This window comes from Rattus rattus, chromosome 2 (genome assembly GCF_011064425.1).
Source record: "Rattus rattus isolate New Zealand chromosome 2, Rrattus_CSIRO_v1, whole genome shotgun sequence".
Lineage (NCBI taxonomy): Eukaryota > Metazoa > Chordata > Mammalia > Rodentia > Muridae > Rattus > Rattus rattus.
Genome location: NC_046155.1, coordinates 154,947,381 through 154,968,561, shown reverse-complemented (window position 1 = coordinate 154,968,561; position 21,181 = coordinate 154,947,381). Strand labels below are relative to the sequence as shown.

General features: G+C 48.9%; 1 protein-coding gene across 1 annotated transcript; it reads left to right on the top strand.

The window, feature by feature from the left end:
- Positions 1-7,679: 7,679 nt before the first annotated feature.
- On the top strand, positions 7,680-20,197 carry Napsa (napsin A aspartic peptidase). The gene is made up of 9 exons (XM_032893738.1): positions 7,680-7,850; positions 14,703-14,838; positions 14,926-15,049; positions 15,183-15,301; positions 15,843-16,042; positions 18,216-18,338; positions 18,428-18,572; positions 18,941-19,039; positions 19,894-20,197. Exons 1-9 carry the CDS (start codon positions 7,771-7,773, stop codon positions 20,131-20,133), a joined length of 1,266 nt encoding a protein of 421 aa, XP_032749629.1. The 5' UTR covers positions 7,680-7,770; the 3' UTR covers positions 20,134-20,197.
- Positions 20,198-21,181: the final 984 nt, after the last annotated feature.

Genomic DNA, 21,181 nt, shown 5'->3' with positions numbered 1-21,181 from the left:
GCCAGGCTCTCCATGGGGTAACATGGGTTTCATTATTTCCTGTGCAACTTGCAGTTCCTGGTGATTACCTTCCTTCCTTCCTTCCTTCCTTCCTTCCTTCCTTCCTTCCTTCCTTCAAGCAGCTCTTCCCATGGTGCATTGGACCCAAGACCTGGAGAGATGGGGTCACCTCCCTACCCCACCCCCAGCCCCTCACCCCCACCCTCGTCACAACTTAGCACATGCTCAGTAACTGCCCTTGAAGACCTGAATCCACCCAGGTTTTTGTTTTTTTTTTTTTTTTTTGTTTTTTTTTTTTTTTTTTTTTTTTTTTTTTTTTTTTTTTTTTTTTTTTTTTTTTTTTGGGCCTTGCAAGCGCTCTACCACTGAGCTAAATCCCCAACCCCACCCCACCCGGGTTTTTAATGTAGCTTTTCTTTTCTTTTCTCTTCTTTTTTTCTTTCTTTCTTTTTTTTTTTTTTTTTTTGACAGGGTCTCACTCTGTAGCTCTGGTGGTCCTGGAATTCACGCTGTAGACCAAGCTGGCCTCAACTGGCCTACCTCTGCCACCGGAGTGCTGGGATAAAAGGCGTGCACCTCCATGCCAGGCTTCATATAGCATTTCTAAGGGAAACGAGATTCAGTGTTCTGTGTCTTCCTCTCCCTATCCCCTTTTCCCTCCCCATGTGATGGCTAAAGTTATATTTTAAATTTAAACTACTGTGCTTAAGGGAGCTATAAAAACAAAAACAAACAAACAAACAAACAAAAAAAGACACTAACTTGTAAGCCCCACTTGCCCAAGGACAGGTAACTTCTTGAAATGCTGAGACATTCCAAGTCATGTAAGACATCGAGCCTGGTGTTTCTACTTCTGTAAACAAGCATGATTAAGTAACTGTAACTCCTTGGGGTAGGGTCAATGCCTCCTTTTGCTCTCAAATAACTGCAGGTTGATTCTACGTCGTCCTGTTCAGCCCGTTCTAGCTCCCAAATAAACGACAGAGACTCGGTATATTCACAAGCTTCAGGCCTAAGCTGGGCGGGTTCTGAACTCCTCTTGCCCTCTAAGGCTGCTGATTTCCTGTCCACACGGTCCGGTCCGGTCCGTTGCCTCTAATCGTCTTGTCCTGGCTCGCTCGGCTCACGTGTGTCCTCATGTCTGCTCTCTCACCACCATCTCACGGCGAACCCTCCTGTTCTCCCCATGTGGTTTCTCCACACCTTCTTCTCCTCGGGTTCTCTACTCCCCTCCCTCTCTGGTCTCTTTCTGGAACACCCCTACCCCCACCCCAGCTCCACCACAAATCAAAAGTCCCACCCTATCCTCTTCTGCCCAGCTATTCAGCTGATTATCACTTTTATTAACCAATCAGGGGTGATGGAAAACAATTTTTAAGTTACATAGAGACTGAAGAAAGTCATCCGGATGCAACCAGATTTTTGGGCATAAAAATCAGCGTCTGACTATGCATGCCTGCACCAGACTCATAGGGTGTGCTTGGTCACACACAGGCGGGAGGCGCATAGGCTGGAAGTGCGGCAGGAGATGTGCTTGCTTCCGACTGGACAAAGGAGGGAAGTGCTTAGCCTCGCTGGTTTTGCCTTTATAAGCCCAGGACTAAAATTATTCAGAGCTGCACTCTAGGAGTCCTGAGCATGGACCTGTCCGGCATTTAATAAAGTATGCTTTGAATTTGGCACAAAAATGTGGTAGGGGTCGTATTCTCACCCCGTGGGGTTAACACCTCTCCCCTCCTACCCCTCTCCCTATCTCTCTCTCCCCATTCTTGTGCACCTTGGGCAAGCCCTCTACTGAGCTGCTCAGTGGCGGATTCTAAGCAGGCACTGTAAGGTACAGCCTGCCTCCAAAACTCTTTTATTATTTAATGACTATTTTTTAATACTTTTTTGTTTAATTTTATGTATATATATTTGCTTGCATGTACGCATGCACATTGTGTGGCTGCCGCCCTTGGAGACCAGAAGAGGGAATTGGATCCCCTGGATCCAGAGTCCATAAGAGGCTGTGAGGTGTCGTGTAGATGCTGAGAAGTGACCCACCCCAGTTCTCTGGGTCCAAAGGAAACTCCGTTTTCCCAAATTCTGGTGGCTAGCCAAAAGCCAGTGTTCCTTGTAAACTTGTAAAGCCGGTTCCCCTCTACCAAGGAAGCACCTCTCTTGTCACTGACTAAAGGGACAAATGGCTGTCTGTGGAGCTTATTCAGATAACCGTGTGCACACCGGCCTCTAGGCTCCCTCGGTACTATAAGCACTGGTAACTGAGTGCATGCTCGCATCCTGACTCTCTCCGTTCCTCTCCCCTCACCCCTACCCTACACTTCCTCCAGCTCAGGAGCCTCCGTCCCACATCTCCTTATAACCCTGCTATTCTGGCTGTATGCTTTCTCCATCCCCACTCCTGATCCTCTCTTTGCCCACACTCTTTGTCTTCATTCCCCGATACCCCAGTTCTGCTCCAGCTTCTCTCCTGGCCCGGTCCTGTCTGGTAGCCACACAAGTCCGCTATTTCTCTCTGCTCTGGACTCTTCCAGGTGCCCCTGGGCTGTTCTCTCTCTCGAATCCACTGTTAGGGTCCAGGAGTCACCTCACAAACCACACGGACACCAATCTGTCAGACAGGGATAGTTTATTGAGCATTCACCCCAGGACTAATGGATCAGAGCCACAGTCCAGACTCAGGAGCTGCCTGTCAGCCCACGCCGGGATCCTACACATCTTTTTTTTTTTTTTTTAAGATTTATTTATTAGGGGCTGGAGAGATGGCTCAGTGGTTAAGAGCACTGACTGCTCTTCCAGAGGTCTTGAGTTTATTTATTATGTATAATAAATAAATAAATCTTTAAAAAAAGATTTATTTATTATATGTAAGTACATTGTAGCTGTCTTCAGACACACCAGAAGAGGGCATCAGATCTCATTACAGATGGTTGTGAGCCACCATGTGGTTGCTGGGATTTGAACTCAAGACCTCTGGAAGAGCAGTCAGTGCTCTTACCCACTGAGTCATCTCTCTGGGTAATTACTATCTTATTTCATCTTTTAAATTGGATTTTGAGTTTGTTTTGTTTTGTTTTTGAGACAGGGTCTCACTATGGAGCCCTGGCTGTCCTAGAACTCGATATGTATGCACACCAGGCTGGCCTTGAACTCATAGAAATCCACTTGCTTCTACCACCAAGTGCTGGGATTAAAGGGAAGGCTTAGTACATTTGCTGCATATAAAAACTGCTGAGTTTATTCCGGATAATTCAGAATTCACCTTGTTATGTATACGGCTATAGCAGGCAGTCAGAAACAGAAACGATCTATTACCTATCACCCATATTCAGTCTCATAATGCTGGCCAGGGAACCGAGCACAAGGAGGTGAAGAGATTGACCAATTACTAATAGGAAATGTGTTAGAAGGCTGAACATTTCATGAAAAACACCACGTTAACAGTAAAAGTTTAAAGAAACAAATTTCTATCACCTGACAACAAGCCAAGGAAATGATAAGAAAATATCCTACCTGTTCTTTGTATAACCAAACTCCATTACGCTCTGGAAGAAACCCTAGGGTACCAAAAGGAATGAAATCTGGAAGATGGCTGTGTTTCGTTTTGTGGATTTTTGAAAACTAGTCTGTGTACCATTCTATAGATATACCATACATACTGTAGATACACATTCAGTTTCAATGGGAAATGCTTTCGGTTTGGAAAAGGCTGATTCTGTAATTAGACTTTTAATGGAAGTAATGGTTGTAAATTGGATTGTAAAATTTTTAAAACCCAGTCTGGGGTTTCTAACCTGCCTTAGCCTATATAGTTCCTGGATAAAAGATACACAACTTGGGGTTGGGGATTTAGCTCAGTGGTAGAGCGCTTGCCTAGCAAGCGCAAGGCCCTGGGTTCGGTCCCCAGCTCCGAAAAAAAGAAAAAGAAAAAAAAAAGATACACAACTTTTATTATTTACATAAGCCTTAAACAGCACCTGAGCTGGGCAGATATCCACCCTCTGTGCTATTAGAATCGACTCTCTTTAAATCGGTAACCCCGAGTTAATACTCACTATGTTTCATGTGGGCTGTTCTTAACTCCGATTGGCCAGGCCTCAGGACTGAGCTAATCTGTGGCAGCTTCTCCTTCCTCTTCACCCTCTCCCTGTGGTTCTCCCTTGACCTCCCAGGCCCAGGAACCCTAAAACCTGCTATGTCTCTTCTTCCCAACTATTGGCTGTCAACATCTTTATTCCCCAGTCAGAAATAACTTGGGGGCAAGGTCACCTAGGTCACTTGGGTCTAACCAGGTCTTGGGAGCCTAGGCTTAGCATTACAATGCACAGCAAAAGATCACACCTCAACAAATGGCTATTATGGGGATACCAGTGTAAGTTAAGACTTACTATGCTCCCAAATATGTCTCCAGTAAAGTGAAGCAATTCTTTGCATGTTATACTACAAAGCACACTATGGGTGTACCACACCATCCTACAGAACAAGCAGCTGTAGGAAGATCTAATCTCACCTTAAAGGAAATGCTTATAAAACAAAGAGGAAGAATAAAGACCCCCCAGGAATAGACTAAATAACACTCTGTTAACTTTAGATTTTCTACGTAATTGAGGAAGATGTGGTTCCTCATCCTCTGCTTCCTCCCTCTCAGGGTGTCCAGAGGAATTTATGTTTCTTTAAAAACACAGAAATATAAGAATATGCTTTCATTGTTAATCCCGGATGTCAGGACATGGGGCTGCTTCAGCCTGTCCACAGCGGCTGACTGTGATTTGCTTCATGCTCTGGCAGAGGCGTGGTTTTGCCGGCCACAGATAGTTTCTGGAACTGTGTGACATTTGGAATTCTGGGAACTTTTCAAAAGGCGTATACATGCTAGGGCCCTGGTAGGTGGGGCTGTTGGTTGTTTAGGGAAGTTGGTTGTGGTTTATTAGTAGCTGTGGTCAAAGAAGAATCAAAAGGAAAGATATTAGATTCAGGGATTTTCCTGACTCCTTTCTCCCCTCTCTCCTTGCTTCCCCCTCTGTTCAGTGATGGGGGTGGAATGGGGCTGGGAGATAAAGGGTGGATAAAGGAAGATAAAGATAAAGGAGGAACCCACAAAGTTGAGAACAGCTGCGACACTTAGCTCCTCTCGCTTTTAATTTCTCAGTAAGTCACCAAGGCAAACCATCACACCATCCTCCCGCCTCAGCCTCTCAAGTAGCTGGGATGACGGGGCTGTGACACTAGCCTGGCTCCCTCCCGTTCCTGTTCCTCCCTTGCTTCTCCTCCTCCTTCCTCTTTGTCTTTGTCTTTTTCTCTTTTTTTCTCACAGAGGCCTTGAACTCATGACTCTACTCCCTCAGCTTTCCAGTGTGTGGAATTACAAGCATTTGCCTCCAAGTCCAGTGTTCTTTTTCTTTTCTTTTCTTTTTTTAACTTTTTATTTAGTTTTGAGAATTTCACATCATGTACCTCAATCCCACTCACCCCCCTGTCCCTTCATACCTGCCCTCTGCCCTTTCAACCTCCCCCTCCAAAAGGAAAAAAGAAAAGAAAAAGAAAACAATCTCTTTGTGGAAACTGCAGTGTGTCACATGTGTCATTCAGTATATTGCTTTGTCTGCACTTGCAAATTTACTTGTAAACGTTCACTGCCATGATCATTAGTCTGTTGGAGACCTCTGGCTTCTGCTACACTATCAATACTGAACCCTCACCAGGACTCCTCTCAGATACCCAGAGCCTTCAGCTTTGGATCTGCAGGATGCACCTCTTTATGGCTCCAGCAATTCATAGATAGGGTAGATGTTAGAATGGGCCAAACTCAAAGCCCTGGATCTGGTCTGGGTGGTGTCTGAGCTGGCCAGCTCTCCTGCGTCCACACCACCAGGGTGAGCTCTCCAGCACTGCCCAGGCTAGCTTACCCAATGCTATAGCCACCAAGAGATAGAGCCAGAGCTCCCGCTCTCAGGCCAGCAGGGCCAGCTTTATTGTGCTGCCCAGGCGAGGGGCAGGGCCAGCTCTCCTGCCTGCTGCAGGTGGTGAGGGAGTAGAGTGTTAATTTTCTTTTGAGACAGTTTTCATGGCCTGTGCAGTATATGGCAGTCCGGGCACTGGGGAATACAGCTAAATCTATCCCAGGGGGCTTGCTGGCCAGTCGATCTGGCCAATCAATGAGCTCCAGGTTTAGTGAGGGACTCAATAACAAGGTGAAACGTGATAGGGGAGAGCCCTGACACAGATCCCTGGCCTCCACGTGCACATTCCTGGGAGAGCTGCCTAGCACAGTACTACATGCCGGTAATCCCAACAACTAGGAGGCAGAGGCAAGAGGATCAAGAGGTCAAGGCATACTGCACAGACCAGCTTTTCATGAGTGCGGGAGCTGGAACTCAGGTCTTCATACTAAAGTTCCAAGTTCTTCTGGGATCTCCCCAGCCCTGCTGGGTGCCTTCGGTCCACATAGTTTAGGCAGTGGTTCTGAACCTTTGCACCACTGCCACCCTAAAGGGTACAATTCCTCATGTTGTGGTGACCACCAACCATAAAACAGTGTTGTTGCTACTTTATAACTAATTTTGCTCGTGTTATGAGCCGTAATGTAATGCAATGTCTGATATGCAGGATATCTGGTATGTCATGACCCACAAGTCGAGAACCCTTGCTCTGGACCTTAAGGCAAGAGGATCACTTGAGCTCAGTGAGGTCTGAGACCTTGTTTCAAAAGGAGAGGAAGGCCGGGGAGATGGCTCAGCAGATAGAGGCCTTTGCGGCCAAGCCCGTTGACCTGTGTTTGACTCCTGAGACTCAGCTGAAGAAAGGAGAGAACTGACTCCCAAATGCTGTCCTCTGTCCTTTGAATTCCTGCTGTGGTATGTGGACACACACACACACACACACACACACACACACACACACACACTAATTAAAATGTATAAAAGGAGGAAGCCCCTTCTCTCTTAAAAAAAAAAAAAAAAAAGGCAAGAACAGAAAGAGTGGGCATCCCAAGCTACCCACATAGGACAGCACACACCTCTGCTGTAACTGAGCGGCTCTTCTCAGACCCTTCACAAACCTTTCCTGTCCCTTCCTCTTGCTCAAGAAAGAAAAACCCTGTGGTTAATGAGTCTTAGAAAAGTGAACTGAGAGTCAAAAGTAAAAGCCATTGACGGGCAGGAAAGGGGGGGGTGTGCTGGTTTTGCCCTCACCACCCTCTAAAAGGTGCAAGCCCGGAACCAGTGAACACACACACTCAGCACATATCTTACTTAAACAGCCTGGCTCTGGTCCCTGTGGCTGAAGGACTTCACACACACACACACACACACACACACACACACACACACACACACACACACACACACACACACACACACACACACACACACACACACACACACACACACACACACACACACACACACACACACACACACACACACACACACACACACACACACACACACACACACACACACACACACACACACACACACACCACACACACACACACACACACACACCACACACACACACACACACACCACACACACACACACACACACACACACACACACACACACACACCACACACACACACACACACACCACACACACACACACACACACACACACACACACACACACACACACACACACACACACACACACACACACACACACACGTCACTTCTGTGTTCCAGTAGGTGGTGGGGCGTGAACAGGGTGGAGTCTCAAGGGGGAAGAAAGGGGCCACAGGACATCTTGGCCCAGTCCTAGTGCCCAGAGATGTTGCCACCACCGCTGCTGCTGCTGCTGCTGTGCCTGGTGCTGCTGGGGAATTTGGAGCCTGCGGCCACACTGATCCGGTATGAGGACCCCATCCTCACTGCTGACAGATTCCTACCACTTGTCCCTTAAGACTCAGGCTGGCCGTGGTTCTCCAAGAAGCCATTGTCTTCAGGATCCCCAGATGTGTGTGTGTGTGTGTGTGTGTGTGTGTGTGTGTGTGTGTGTGTGTGTGTGAAAGAGAGAGAGAGAGAGAGAGAGAGAGAGAGAGAGAGAGAGAGAGAGAGAGAGAGAGAGAGAAGATTTTGGCCGTAAGCTTCCTTACCCTCTGAGCCATCTTAAAGGCCTGAGTCTCAACTCTCAAACTGGGCTTTCCACCCTGAGAAATTCAGCATGTCTCCTGTTAGGGAAAGTAACGGTTCAGGACCCCCCAAGTTCTCAGCACAAAGGAGATTTATTTGTGACAGAGGGGTGGAAGGCAGAAAACAAGAGATAAAGACAGCAGATAGAGGAGAAGGAGAAGGGAAGGAACAAGGGAGAGGGAGGAGAGGAAGGGTGTTTGCCCTGGAGTGGGGCACAGGACTGCCTCTGGACAGAGAAGAGACAGACGTGGCCCACAGGTCCAGGGGAAACCTCATGTTAGGACGAGGAGTTTAATTTTAATCGGGCATGTTAATTAGGTGAGCCAAAGGGGGCTTTTGATTTTGGACTTCAATACTTTGATAGCTGGACCTTGGTGGCCAGCCTCGGGAGGAGGAAGTGGTCAAACAATGTTTTTAGCAAAGCGGGAGAAATGGGAGAGGAACAGAAGCGAGGCCTGACAGAACCATGTCTGCCACCCGCACCCAGGCTGGCCAGAGGCCCTTCACGGCCTGAAACCCCACGCTTTTTGGTTGTTTAAGTTTTGTTTGTTTGGTTTGGCTTTGTTCAGACTTGATCTTGTGTGGCCCAGGCCAGCCTCAAACTCCCTATGTAGCCAAGAATGACCTTGAACTCCAGGTTGTGCTGCTTCCCATCTCCCAAGTGCTGGAGTTCCTGGGATTTGTGCTGTGTAAGCACCCTACCCACTGAGCCATATCCTTAGCCACGGCCCCACGATTTTTTTTTTTTTTTTTGAAACATACTGGCTCACTATGTAGCCCTGGCTGTACTAGAACTCACTATGTAAACCATGCTGGCCTTGAACTCATAGATATCCTCCTGCCTCTGTTTCTGAAGTGCTGAGATTAAAGGAGTTCACCACTGAATTAAGTCCAAGATACTCTTTTGGCTAAGTTGTGTGGGGTCTCAGCACTCAGGGAGTCTGGGGCAGAAAGGCTGAGTTCCAGTGTGCGGAGACACTGTCTGCAGAAACCAAGAGCTGGGGATGCGTCCCAGAGGGAGAGCATTTGTCTACTGACACCAGGGCCTCCATTCGATCCTCAGTACCAAGAGGTAAAACATGTCTGGTTCTGAAACCCTGGATTAAAAACCCCTCCCTTGGGGTTGGGGGTTTAGCTCAGTGGTAGAGCACTTGCCTAGCAAGCGCAAGGCCCTGGGTTCGGTCCTCAGGTCCGGAAAAACAAAAAAACAAAAAACAAAAAAACCCTCCCTAGCCAACCAGAATACATTCTGTGAGGCAGTTCCTTGGACCTGGCCTAGTGAGCGGGCTTTGAGGCTCAAGCCCCCTACTTTCCCTCCATTACTTGGAGACCTATCTCTGTGGTCTGGAAACTTCGGTATCCCCAGATTCTCAGGCTCTGAGCAAGCCTGTTTTAGGGATAGGGAGGCCTCCCTATGGGTTACCCCAATGCCTTGCCTCTGATTCTTCTCGGAATTTCTCCCTTCTTTTCCTTTAGCATCTCCCAACTCTTGATGGGGCGCCCGCCCTTCCAGAAAGCTCTCCACTGCCACACTCTAGTCACACTCCAGCCTCTTCAGGCTGAGTCACCGGACTGGGCTGGGTGTTAGGGTTGAGCAGTGGCCAGAAGGTGTGTTTTGGATTTTTCATTTGAAATCTATTTATTTATTGTGTTGTGGGGTGTGTGTGCTGGCACAGCACATGAACGGAAGTCAGGGGACGCCTTTTGGGAATAGACCTTCCCTTCTGTGTTATGGATCCAGGGACTAGTTCCTTGCCCTTTGGCCCATCTTACCAGTACTGATTGTCTTTCTTCCTCTTTTCTTTTCTTTTCTTTTCCCTTCCTTTCTTCCTTCTGTTCTTTTTTTTTTTTCTTTCTTTCTTTTTTCCGGAGCTGGGGACCGAACCCAGGGCCTTGTGCTTGCTAGGCAAGTGCTCTACCACTGAGCTAAACCCCCAACCCCCTTTCCTTCTGTTCTTTTTTGACTCATGTAGTGCAGACTAACCATGAGCTGGATCTATAGCTAAGGATGAGTCTCTGGTTCTCCTGTTTCAGCCATTTATAGGTGCTTACCACCATGCCTGACTTACCGGGAAGCCAGACTTTCCTGTACGCTAGATGAACTCTGTCAACTGAGCCGAAACCCCAGCCCCTTTTAAGCTGAACTGTGAACACACTAAACCGAAGACTTCCAAGTCTACACCAAGAGCAGTAGATATAGGATACCCAGGTCATTCCTGGACATGCTACATCCCAACACACTCCATCCCCCAGGAGAGAGAACCCGAGACCTGCATTTGAGTCAGACTTCAGGTCGGGGCTTGGTAAACACTCAGCTCAAGGGCCAACTTCAACATATCCTCAAATAGCTTTTGCAGGGGCATCTTAAAGAAGCCCCACCCATTCCTTTGCACAGTGGCTTCTGCTGCTTTCCTGCCATGTAAATGAGCTGTTTTTCCTACCAGTTTATTTATAATATAATTTATTACTCACTTTACATGCCGGTTACTGTTGCCACTTCCTGGTGCCCCCTCATAAAGTCCCTCTCTTCATCCCCGTGGTTTTGGCTTTTTTTGGGGGGGTATTTATTTATTTTACATATGTGAGTACACTGTAGCTGTCTTCAGACACACCAGAAGAGGGCATCAGATCCCATTACAGATGATTGTGAGCCACCATGTAGATGCTGGGAATTGAACTCAGGACCTCTGGAAGAGCACTCAGTGCCTTTAATGGCCAAGCCATCTCTCCAGCTCCAAATAAATAAACCTTAAAGTGAAAAAAAAAAAGCCTAAGAAAGATCAAAGTTCAGGCTTCTCTAAAATATTCCTATCTCTCTAAAAGTCCAAAGTCTCTTTAACAGCTCAAAGTCTCAACCACAGGCATCTGTAAAACCAGAAGAAGTACTTTATTATCCCAAGAGAGAAGAGACAGGGCACAGCCCCAAGGAAGGCAAAGCACAGTCAAACTCTAACAGTGGTCAGTGTAGTGTCGGACATCAGGGACACATACTCTAAACTCCAGAGGCTGTGTCCGGGCACTCGCAGCTCATCGGAGGTTCAGGCAGACTCTGCTCCCTTGGTGGTCATCCATGGTATTAGCATCTTCAAAAGGCAGGGTTCTGAAACTGGCTACAACTTCACCAATGGCTTCTCCTGGGTGCCTCAGCTGCTCTCCATGACCCCGTCCGTCATGCCTTCAAAGCCAGCAGCACCTTGGAAACTCTTACTCACTGCCGGGTTTGGTTGCCAGCAACAGGTGCAGCTTTAGTGCCCTCTCAAGCACAGCTTCTGTGTGCTGAACCTGAGGAATCATTTCCCAGAAGATTTCTCAATGATTCTTTGTTTCTTCTCCTCTTCCCCCTCCTCTTCTCCATCAACGGAGACTCACTGTGTGGTCCTGGCTAGTCTGGAACTCTGCACAGACCAAGCTGGCATTGAACTCACAGACATCTGCCTACATGGCACTTGATCTCTGATATGATTACAGGTGTGTGCCATCATGCCCAGACCCTGGTCTTTTTAATAAGTGCTAATTTCTCAGCTCCAGCCAACCAGGATCAATTGTCCTAAAGCAAAGTTTCACTTTGGTAATAAAAAATATTGCATACGTGGCCTTGATAGAGTTTTTAAGACATTCTCTTTTTTTAGTAGTAGTGGTAGTAGTAGTAGTTAGTAGTAACAATAACAACAATAATGATAATAATAATAATAAATAATCTATCTGCATGTACACCTGAAGGCCAGAAGAGGGCACCAGACCCCTTACAGATGGTTGTGAGCCACCCTGTGGTTGCTGGGATTTGAACTCAACTTCAGGAAGAGCATCCAGTCTTCTTAACAACCGAGCCATCTCTCCAGCCCCTCTAACGCATTTTTAAACTTGATGTTGGAAATGTCCAAGCAAGGCCTCCATAGTCTGTGTTGCTTTCAACAGGCTTAGCTTCCAAGTTCCTGCAGAACCAAGCTCTGAGCTCTCAACCACTTTTTCAGCCCAAAGTGCAATGACAGTACAATTCTTCCCCCAACGAAACACACACCAGGTCTGCCACAGCAACGCCCCATGAACCTGGCACAAGTGTGCATCTTAGTTAGGGTTTCTTTTCTTTCTTTCTTTCTTTCTTCCTTTCTTTCTTTTTTTTTCTTTCTATTTTTCGGAGCTGAGGACTGAACCCAGGACCTTGCACTTTCTAGGCAAGCGCTCTACCACTGAGCTAAATCCCCAACCCCTTAGTTAGGGTTTCTTGCTGTGATAAAATACCCTGCCCAAAAGAAACTTGAGGAGAAAGCAGTTTATTTTAGCTTACAAATCTCAGGAGCTCACTGAGGGAAGTCAAGGCAGAGATGTGGAGGCAGGAAATGAAGCAAAAGCCTTCGACGATCCCTGCTTGTTCCTCTTGGCAGAACACAACACAGGACCACCTGCCCCTGGGTGGCATTGCCTAAAGTGAACTGGCTTCAAAAAATGCACCACAGACTGGTGGGGGGACAATCTGGTGAGGGGCAATTACTCTGTTGATGCTCCCTCTCCCAAAATGACTCTAGCTTTGTTGGGTTGACATAAAAACTAGCCAGCACATGTCTGCATGTGTGCACCATGTTTGTGAGCCATCATGTGGGTGCTGGGAATCCAACCTGGGTCTCCTGGAAGTACTTTAAGGATTTACCTATTTATTTATTTATTTATTTATTTATTATGTATACAGTGGCCTGCCTGTATATGCCTGCAGGTCAGAAGAGGGCACCAGATCTCATTATAGATGGTTATGAGCCACCATGTGATTGCTGGGAACTGAACTCAGAATCCCTGGCAGAGATCTCTTAACCTCTGAGTCATCTCTCCAACTCCCTCTCCAACCATATCTTTTTTTAAAATTTTATTTATTTTTATTTATATGAGTACACTGCAGCTGTCTTCAGACACACCAGACAAATGCCTTGGATCTCATCACAGATGGTTGTGAGCCACCATGTGGGTACTGGGAATTGAACTCAAGACCTCTGGAAGAGCAGTCAGTGCTCCTAACCACTGAGCCATCTCTCCAACCATAAAATCATAGTTTTATTCTGTAGCCCAGGGTGGTTTGGAACTCATGGGAATCCTTTTGTATCACGGATTGTAGATTAGAGGCTGAGGATGGGGGAAGCCAGTACAGGATACTTGGCTACCAGCCATCAGACACCACTCAGAGGCAGAGGCAGGAGGATTGCTACAAGTGGGAAGCCAGCCAGGGCTATGTAACAAGACCTGGTCTCCTTCCCCACACCACTCCCATAGAGAGAAAGAAGGGTCTGCCAGCCACCACTGATCAGGTTGGATCAGGCTTCACACTAAGGTTCTAGAAACACTGTTGGTGAGGGTTGCTATGGCAGAGCAGAGTCTGTGTTTGTTCCACAGAAGAGCTGGCCACTTCAACTCACCATTTCTCCAATCAGACCCCTCCTTACTGAGCACATCTTCCCATCAAATGCTGGAGGTTGAGTTAAGAGGCGTGACCAGAGCTTTCCCCACTCCTTCTGTTCCCCTTCAATTTCTGTCAGTTTCTTTTTTGTTGCCTTCTTGTCTTGCCCTTGTGGTACTGAGTCCAAACCCACACGCTTGTACATGTTAGGCAAATGTTCTACCACTGAGTCATGCCCCAGCCCCACATGGGGGATTCTAGGCAGGGGCTCTACTGCCAAGCCATTTCTTTCTTTCCTTCTTTCTTTTTTTAACAAAGATTTATTTATTATATGTGAGTACACTGTAGCTGTCTGTCTTCAGACACACCAGAAGAGGACATCAGATCTCATTAAAGATGATTGTGAGCCACCATGTGGTTGCTGGGAATTGAACTCAGGACCTCTGGAAGTGAAGCCAGCGCTCTTTAAGATTTATTTATTATATGTGAGTACACTGTAGCTGTCCTCAGACACACCAGAAGAGGGCATCGGAACTCTTTACAGATGGTTGTGAGCCACCATGTGGTTGCTGGGAATTGAACTCATGACCTCTGGAAGAGCAGTCGGGTGCTCTTAACCGATGAGCCACCTCTCCAGCCCGAAGCCAGCGCTCTTAACCACTGCCATCTCTCCAACCGCTGCTGAGCCATCTCTCCAGCCCATATATATATATATATATATATATAATCAGGTGAGTTCAGTGCTCATGGAGGCCAGATGTGGGTGTTGGATCTCTTGAAGCTGGAGTTACAGGTGTTTGTGGGGCGTTAGGAACAGAGTTTCTGTTTCTGCTGGATCCCCACATGTCCTTAACCACTCACAGAACCATCTCTCCAGCGTCCCTTCCCATCAACTTTGGGAGGCATCTTTGGACCTCACAGGAAATGCTGGTTCCTGGGGAACAGCTTTCCTTAAGGTATGGATACTGGCAGGTCTCTGAGTCTGTGCACTGCAGGCAGCCTTTTCCTGTAGCCTGTAAAGCTGCCCTCAGCAGCACTGCCTGGTCATTCTGGAGCTGCAGTCAATGGCGGCTCCTATAGGAGCTCGCGGATAGTTACCTTCAGTTCTTATGGAGGCACCTATCACATGAGGGTCTCCTGGACGTATGCATGGGTTTGTCACTGTTCAAACCCCCCACCTCTCTTTCCAGAGTCCCCCTTCGCCGAATCCACCCTGGACACAGGATCTTCAGCCCACTGTATGGATGGGAACAGAGAGCAGAGCTTTCTAGGACCCCCACCTCCGGCGGCAAGACCGCCTTTGTGCCTCTCTCCAAGTTCATGAACGTGAGTCCTGGCGACCCTCCTCCCCGTTCCCCCTCTTGCGGCAGAATACCCAGCTCTTCATTTACCCGAGTTCTCTTGTGTGACCAGGCCCAGTATTTTGGAGACATTGGTTTGGGAACGCCTCCTCAGAATTTCACAGTTGTCTTTGACACGGGTTCTTCCAACTTGTGGGTTCCATCCACGAGATGTCATTTCTTCAGTTTGGCCTGCTGTGAGTTCCCGTGAGGAAGAAGGCCAGAGGGGGTGGTGGGACAGGAGGAACTTGGCCTCAGTAATCCCTAGGCTGTCCTCATAAGTGCTGAGTCTCCCATTCCCTGACTGACACCTATCTTATCTCCTGTTAGGGTTTCACCATCGTTTTAATCCCAAGGCCTCCAGCTCCTTTCGGCCCAATGGGACCAAGTTTGCCATTCAGTATGGGACCGGGCGGCTGAGCGGAATCCTGAGCCGGGATAATCTGACTGTGGGTGACTTCAACTACACAAGACTTCTGTTTAGAACCAGAATCCACCACCATCTGGTTCAGGGAGGGGCTGGAGGAGGCAGCCCCTGATAGGAGACAGGGAGGAGATCCTTGGGAAGAGGTGGTTGGGGGCGGGTGGAGGTAGGGGGGAGTCATGGTGGTGGGAGTCTCCCGGACAAGGGATGGGGCTTCTTAGAAAGAGGGCAGGGTCTGCTGGGAAAAGAGGTAAGGTTTCTAGTAAAGAGATGGGGTCTCCTTAGCAAGAAGATGGGGCTTCTTGTGAAGGATTAGGGCCTCTTGAGAAAGAGGGTGGGACTTCCAAAAAAGATAAGCGGCCTCCTTTGTCAGTAAGCATTGCCTCTTCTGGAGTGGAGCGTCCTGAATGGTGGGCGGGACCTCCTGAGCAAGCGTGTGTGGCTTTTTAGAAAGGAACAGGACTGTAAACCATTTCGATTCCTTTCCCAACGATCCCAAGCACAATCTCAGCCACAGGGTGAGAATGTGTATCTAACGTAACGTTCCCACATCAATTTACCCCTAGATCGGCGGTATCCACAATGTTTCTGTGACATTTGGAGAGGCTCTGTGGGAGCCCAGCCTGGTCTTTGCTTTGGCCCGCTTTGATGGGATCCTGGGCCTCGGCTTCCCCACTCTGGCTGTGGGAGGAGTTCAGCCTCCACTGGACGCACTGGTGGAGCAGCGACTGCTGGAGAAACCCGTCTTCTCCTTTTACCTCAACAGGTATTTTGTGGGAGTTCTCTCTATACCTGAGACTGCAGATATGGCTAAAATCCCTTCTTAAGGGGCATCTACCCTCCTCCTAAGGTGACCTGATACCTAGGTACCCTTCTACCACAGTTCACTCTGGGGAACCTTCCAGAGCACAGGGGAGGCCTTGCTTACAGTGGTGTGTGTGCTCCTCCCCCTTAAAAGGCTGTCCCTGAAAAGCCTCCACCCAGCGGGCGGGGAGGGATTCCCAGGCAGCTCCATAGATGGAGCCTCCCTCAGTCTTCCCTGGCCTGTATAGTAAGCACCTCTCCCAGGTCAATGCTAACTGAAGCAGAGTTGCCTAGGAGGGGGCAGGTGCATACTCAGGTGAGAATCTCACGGCCCCCCTCACCCGTCCATGAGGGGGTATAAACAGTCAACAAGGCTAGCTGAGATGAACTTTTGCAACAGAGCACAGGTAAACTCCCAAGATGGTGGTGGTTGTTTAGCTTGGTACAAAGCTTGTAACACCAGCCCCAAGAAATCTCCTTCAGGACGTCCCATTTATCAACACAGGAAGTCGGGTGGTTCTTGAAGGAAGTCAGCCTCCCAACACAAGAGTTTCAACCTGCATTCAGGAAAGTGCTTACCCAATATAGAAAAGGGAGAGAAAAAAAAAAAAACCCACAACTTAAGTGGCAACTCCGGACATACCAGGAAAGCTCACCATGGGTTCACAATGCCCCTAGACTTTGAAGTCAAACAGGACATTCCGTGCCCATTCAACAAGTACTGCACTTAAGGACACTTTCTTCACCCCAAAGAGAGCTCGCACTCCACTGGAGAGCCCTGCGTAGAACTAGGGTCAGCCATTACTCACCAGCTTTGAGTAGGCACAACCTATATTCAAAAGGTCTTCCTCGGTGTCAAGCATGGTGGCGCCTGCCTGTCAGCCCAGCACTTGGCAGGTGGAACAGGAGGATCAGGAGTTCAAGGGCATCTTTGTCTTCCTTCTGGACCCCATATCTAGGAGTTGTCTGCACTTCCCTACCCCACTGTCTTGGTTAATGTTACTATTGCTATGAGAAAACACTGTGACCAAAGCCAAGCTGGACAGGAAAGGATTTATTAGGCTTCTGCTTCTGAGTGGTCATCAATGAAGGAAATAAGGACAGGAACCCAAGCAAGGCAATGTCTTAGTTAAGGTTTCCATTGCTACGAAGAGACACCATAACCAAGACAACTCTTATAAAGGAATCTACTTCATTGAAGCAGGCTTACAGTTTCAGAGGTTTAGTCCATCACTGTCATGGCAGGAAACATGGCAGAGCTGAAAGTTCTACCTCTTGATCCCAAGGCAGCAGGAAATTACAGTGAGCCACAGGGCTTGGCTGGAGCTTCAGAGAGCCCAAAGCCTACCCCTAGTGACACACCTCCTCCTACAAGGCCACACCTCCTCCTACAAGGCCACACCTCCTCCTACAAGGCCACACCTCCTCCTACAAGGCCACACCTCCTCCTACAAGGCCACACCTCCTCCTACAAGGCCACACCTCCTCCTACAAGGCCACACCTCCTCCTACACCTCCTCCTCCTACAAGGCCACACCTCCTCCTACAAGGCCTCACCTCTTCCTACAAGGCCTCTTGTAGAATAGTTCTACTCCTTATAGGGACATTTTCTTTCAAACCACAACAGGCATGAACCCAGAGGCAGAAGCAGAGGTCATGGAGGGGTACTCCTGACTGGCTTTCTCCCATCGCTTGCTCAGCCTGCTTTCTTATAGAACCCAGGACCACCTGCCCAGGGGAGGCCCCACCCACAACAGGCTTTGTCCCTCCCGCATTAGTCACTAATTAAGAAAATGCCCTACAGGGGTTGGGGATTTAGCTCAGTGGTAGAGCACTTGCCTAGCAAGCGCAAGGCCCTGGGTTCGGTCCCCAGCTCCGAAAAAAAGAAAAAAGAAAAAAGAAGAAGAAGAAGAAGAAGAAGAAGAAAATGCCCTACAGGCTTATCTATAGCCTGACCGTATGGAGTTATTTTGTCACTTGAGGTTCCCTAGTCTTCAGTGACTCTAGCTGGTATCAAGTTGACACGAGACTAGCCAGCACACCCACCTAGGAGCCAACTGGCAGAAAGTCCCATCCCATCACCTCAGAAACCGACAGATGAACACCAACCCACTAACTGCACTTTGCTTCTGCAGGGATTCTGAAGGGTCTGATGGGGGAGAGCTGGTCCTGGGGGGCTCGGACCCGGCTCACTACGTACCTCCCCTCACCTTCATTCCAGTCACCATCCCTGCCTACTGGCAGGTCCACATGCAGAGGTGAGGAGCCTTTGTGGGGCTTGAGCTGAGGGTCTGGACACCCAGGCCCTGCCTCTTGACAACAGCTCTGCCCCATCCTTTCCTCACAGTGTGAAGGTTGGCACGGAGTTGAATCTCTGCGCCCAGGGCTGTAGTGCCATCCTAGACACAGGCACATCCCTCATCACGGGACCCACTGAGGAGATCCGGGCCTTGAATAAGGCCGTTGGGGGATTTCCCCTTCTGACTGGGCAGGTGAGGACCACTCCCGATGCTGATGACGAGAGGATCTTGGGAATTTGGTGGTAGACTGGTAGGAAGTTGAAGCCTAAGGGCAAGAAAGCAGGTAAGTAGGAGGTTAAAAAAGAGGGCAGTGGGTCTGAAGGTCTGGGTGATGAGGCAGAAGGCAGTAGGAGGAAGCCAACATGCCTTCCAGGTGGGTAGGGGAGAAACATGTAGAATTGGACTTTCTAGAGACTCCTATCTAACAAGACCTTTGTACAGGAGGCCCTGAATATCTGACTGCCCACTATAAGCTGTACTCCAGGGCACTAGGGAACCACCTAAGACACTTGGGGAGAGCAAGAGTCACCTGCTTACTGTTGCTTTCTCTTCTTTTGCAGTACCTCATTCAGTGTTCCAAGATCCCAGAGCTCCCTACTGTCTCCTTCTCCCTCGGTGGAGTCTGGTTTAACCTCACAGGTCAGGACTATGTCGTCAAGGTAAGGCGGCTGCCACAGTGTCTTCAGATTAACAAAACTGAGCTTGAGAGAGCATGGAGCTGCGACCCAGGAATCCAACACAGGAGCTTTGCCCTTATAGGCTCTTATCCTATACCTCTGGCAGGCCTAGAATTGTTCATGTAGACCAGTCGGCCTCAAACTCAGAGATTCTCCTGCCTCCTCTGCTTCTCAAGGGCTGGGATGAAAGGCCCCAGCCTGGACCTTGTCTTTCCTTTTCTATTCTCCCTTTCAAAAAATTTTATTTATGTTGTGTGTGCGCCAGAGGACAATTTAAAGGAATCGATTTTCTTTTACTATGAAGGGGTCTGGGGATTGAACTAAGGTCGACAGATTTAGCAGCAAGAACCCTTACCGGCCAAGCCATCCATTTTGTAGCTTTTCTCTCTTTTCTTCTTCTTCTTCTTCTTCTTCTTCTTCTTCTTCTTCTTCTTCTTCTTCTTCTTCTTCTTCTTCTTCTTCTTCTTCTTCTTCTTCTTCTTCTTCTTCTTCTTCTCTTCTCCCTCTCCTCTCCCTCTCCCTCTCCCTCTCCCTCTCCTCTCCCTCTCCCTCCCCTCTCCTCTCCCTCCTCTCCCTCTCCCCCCCCCTCCCCTCTCCCCCTCTCCCCCTCTCCCCTCCCTCTCCCTCCTCCCATTTCCTTTTTAAATGGGTTTATGTGTAGTACAGGTTGGCCTTGAACTCTCCACCCTCCTGCCTTTGTCTCTTGGAGCACTGGAATCACTGGCTGATGGCATCATGCCCAGCTAGAAATAGTCCTTGTCCTCTTCTGGGTGCAGCAGGGACAATCAAACCCGGAGCCCCGTGATTCACAATGTCCCCATGTTGTCACCTTGCAGATTCTTCAGAGTGATGTTGGCCTCTGCCTGTTGGGCTTCCAAGCCTTGGACATCCCCAAGCCTGAAGGACCCCTTTGGATCCTCGGGGACGTCTTTTTGGGGTCCTATGTGGCCGTCTTTGACCGAGGGGACAAAAACATCGGCCCGCGCGTGGGACTGGCGCGTGCTCGGTCTCGTGCAACAGGACGGGCAGAAAGAAAGGCTACGCAAGCGCAGTTCCTCAGAAGACGCCCTGGTTAGGGTACATACACACAGGGCCACAGCAGCTATGCTTCTTTCCAATAAAAAAGAAAAATCAACTTTTCATGGAAGGATACCGTTTGGGTAACTTTTGGGGAGGGAAAATGAATGTTTGACCTCTGGAGTTAAGGAAGAGAAGGGAGGGAAGAGAAGCATCCCATTCTGCAGGGTTTGCGCCAGTGAGAGGTCTGGGAACAACAATCCCCATGAAGCCTCTAGCCCCCACTTACGCCTGTAGTCAAAGGCCCGCACACCGCGGAGCATCACGGATTTTGTAGTCCTCTCCCTGTTGGCGTCCCGCTGGAGGCGGCCACAGCCACAACAAGCGTGGGAGGCGACCGGTCGCGATGACAGCGACAGGTGGCAGTGGGGATTACATCGGTAAAGGGTTTTCCAGACCTTGTTTTAAGGAAAGAAGTCATCATCCTGCGGACCTTGTGTGTCCTACCTTCTCCCTGGGGATTACAAGGCCCCTGGGTCGGACATAAAGGCGGAGCTTGAAGACCCTGGGTTGTGGGGAGCAGGGGCTGTCCCTCCTCCAGTGGTGATGTCACAGCTTCCATCCGCAAGTCTCTCGCTGCCCAGAGGTGTCGGGGCACGTCACTCTTCCCCGGTCACTCTTTCCCGCCGCCAGATCCCTTCAGTCCCCTCCTCGACTAAATTTGGGGTGAGTACGGGGAGGGGGCAGAGGGGCCCATGTTCTGGGAGCGGGAAGACAGACTACATCTAGGCTTGTGCGAAAGGGAACACGGGACCAAAGATTGCAGCAGAAAGATAGAGGGATCCCCCTGGATTTTCGAGTTTGGGGGAGGGACAAGGTACTTGTGTGTGTGTGTGTGTGTGTGTGTGTGTGTGTGTGTGTGTGTGTGTGTGTGTGTGTGTGTGTGAGAGAGAGAGAGGGGGGGGGAGATTGGGATGTCTTATTGTTTTGTTTTGTATTTTGCTTTTCAAGACATAGTTTCTCTGTCCTGGAACTCACTCTGTAGATCAGACTGGCCTCGAACTCAGAGAGATACACCTGTCTCTGCCTCCTGAGTGCACCACCAGT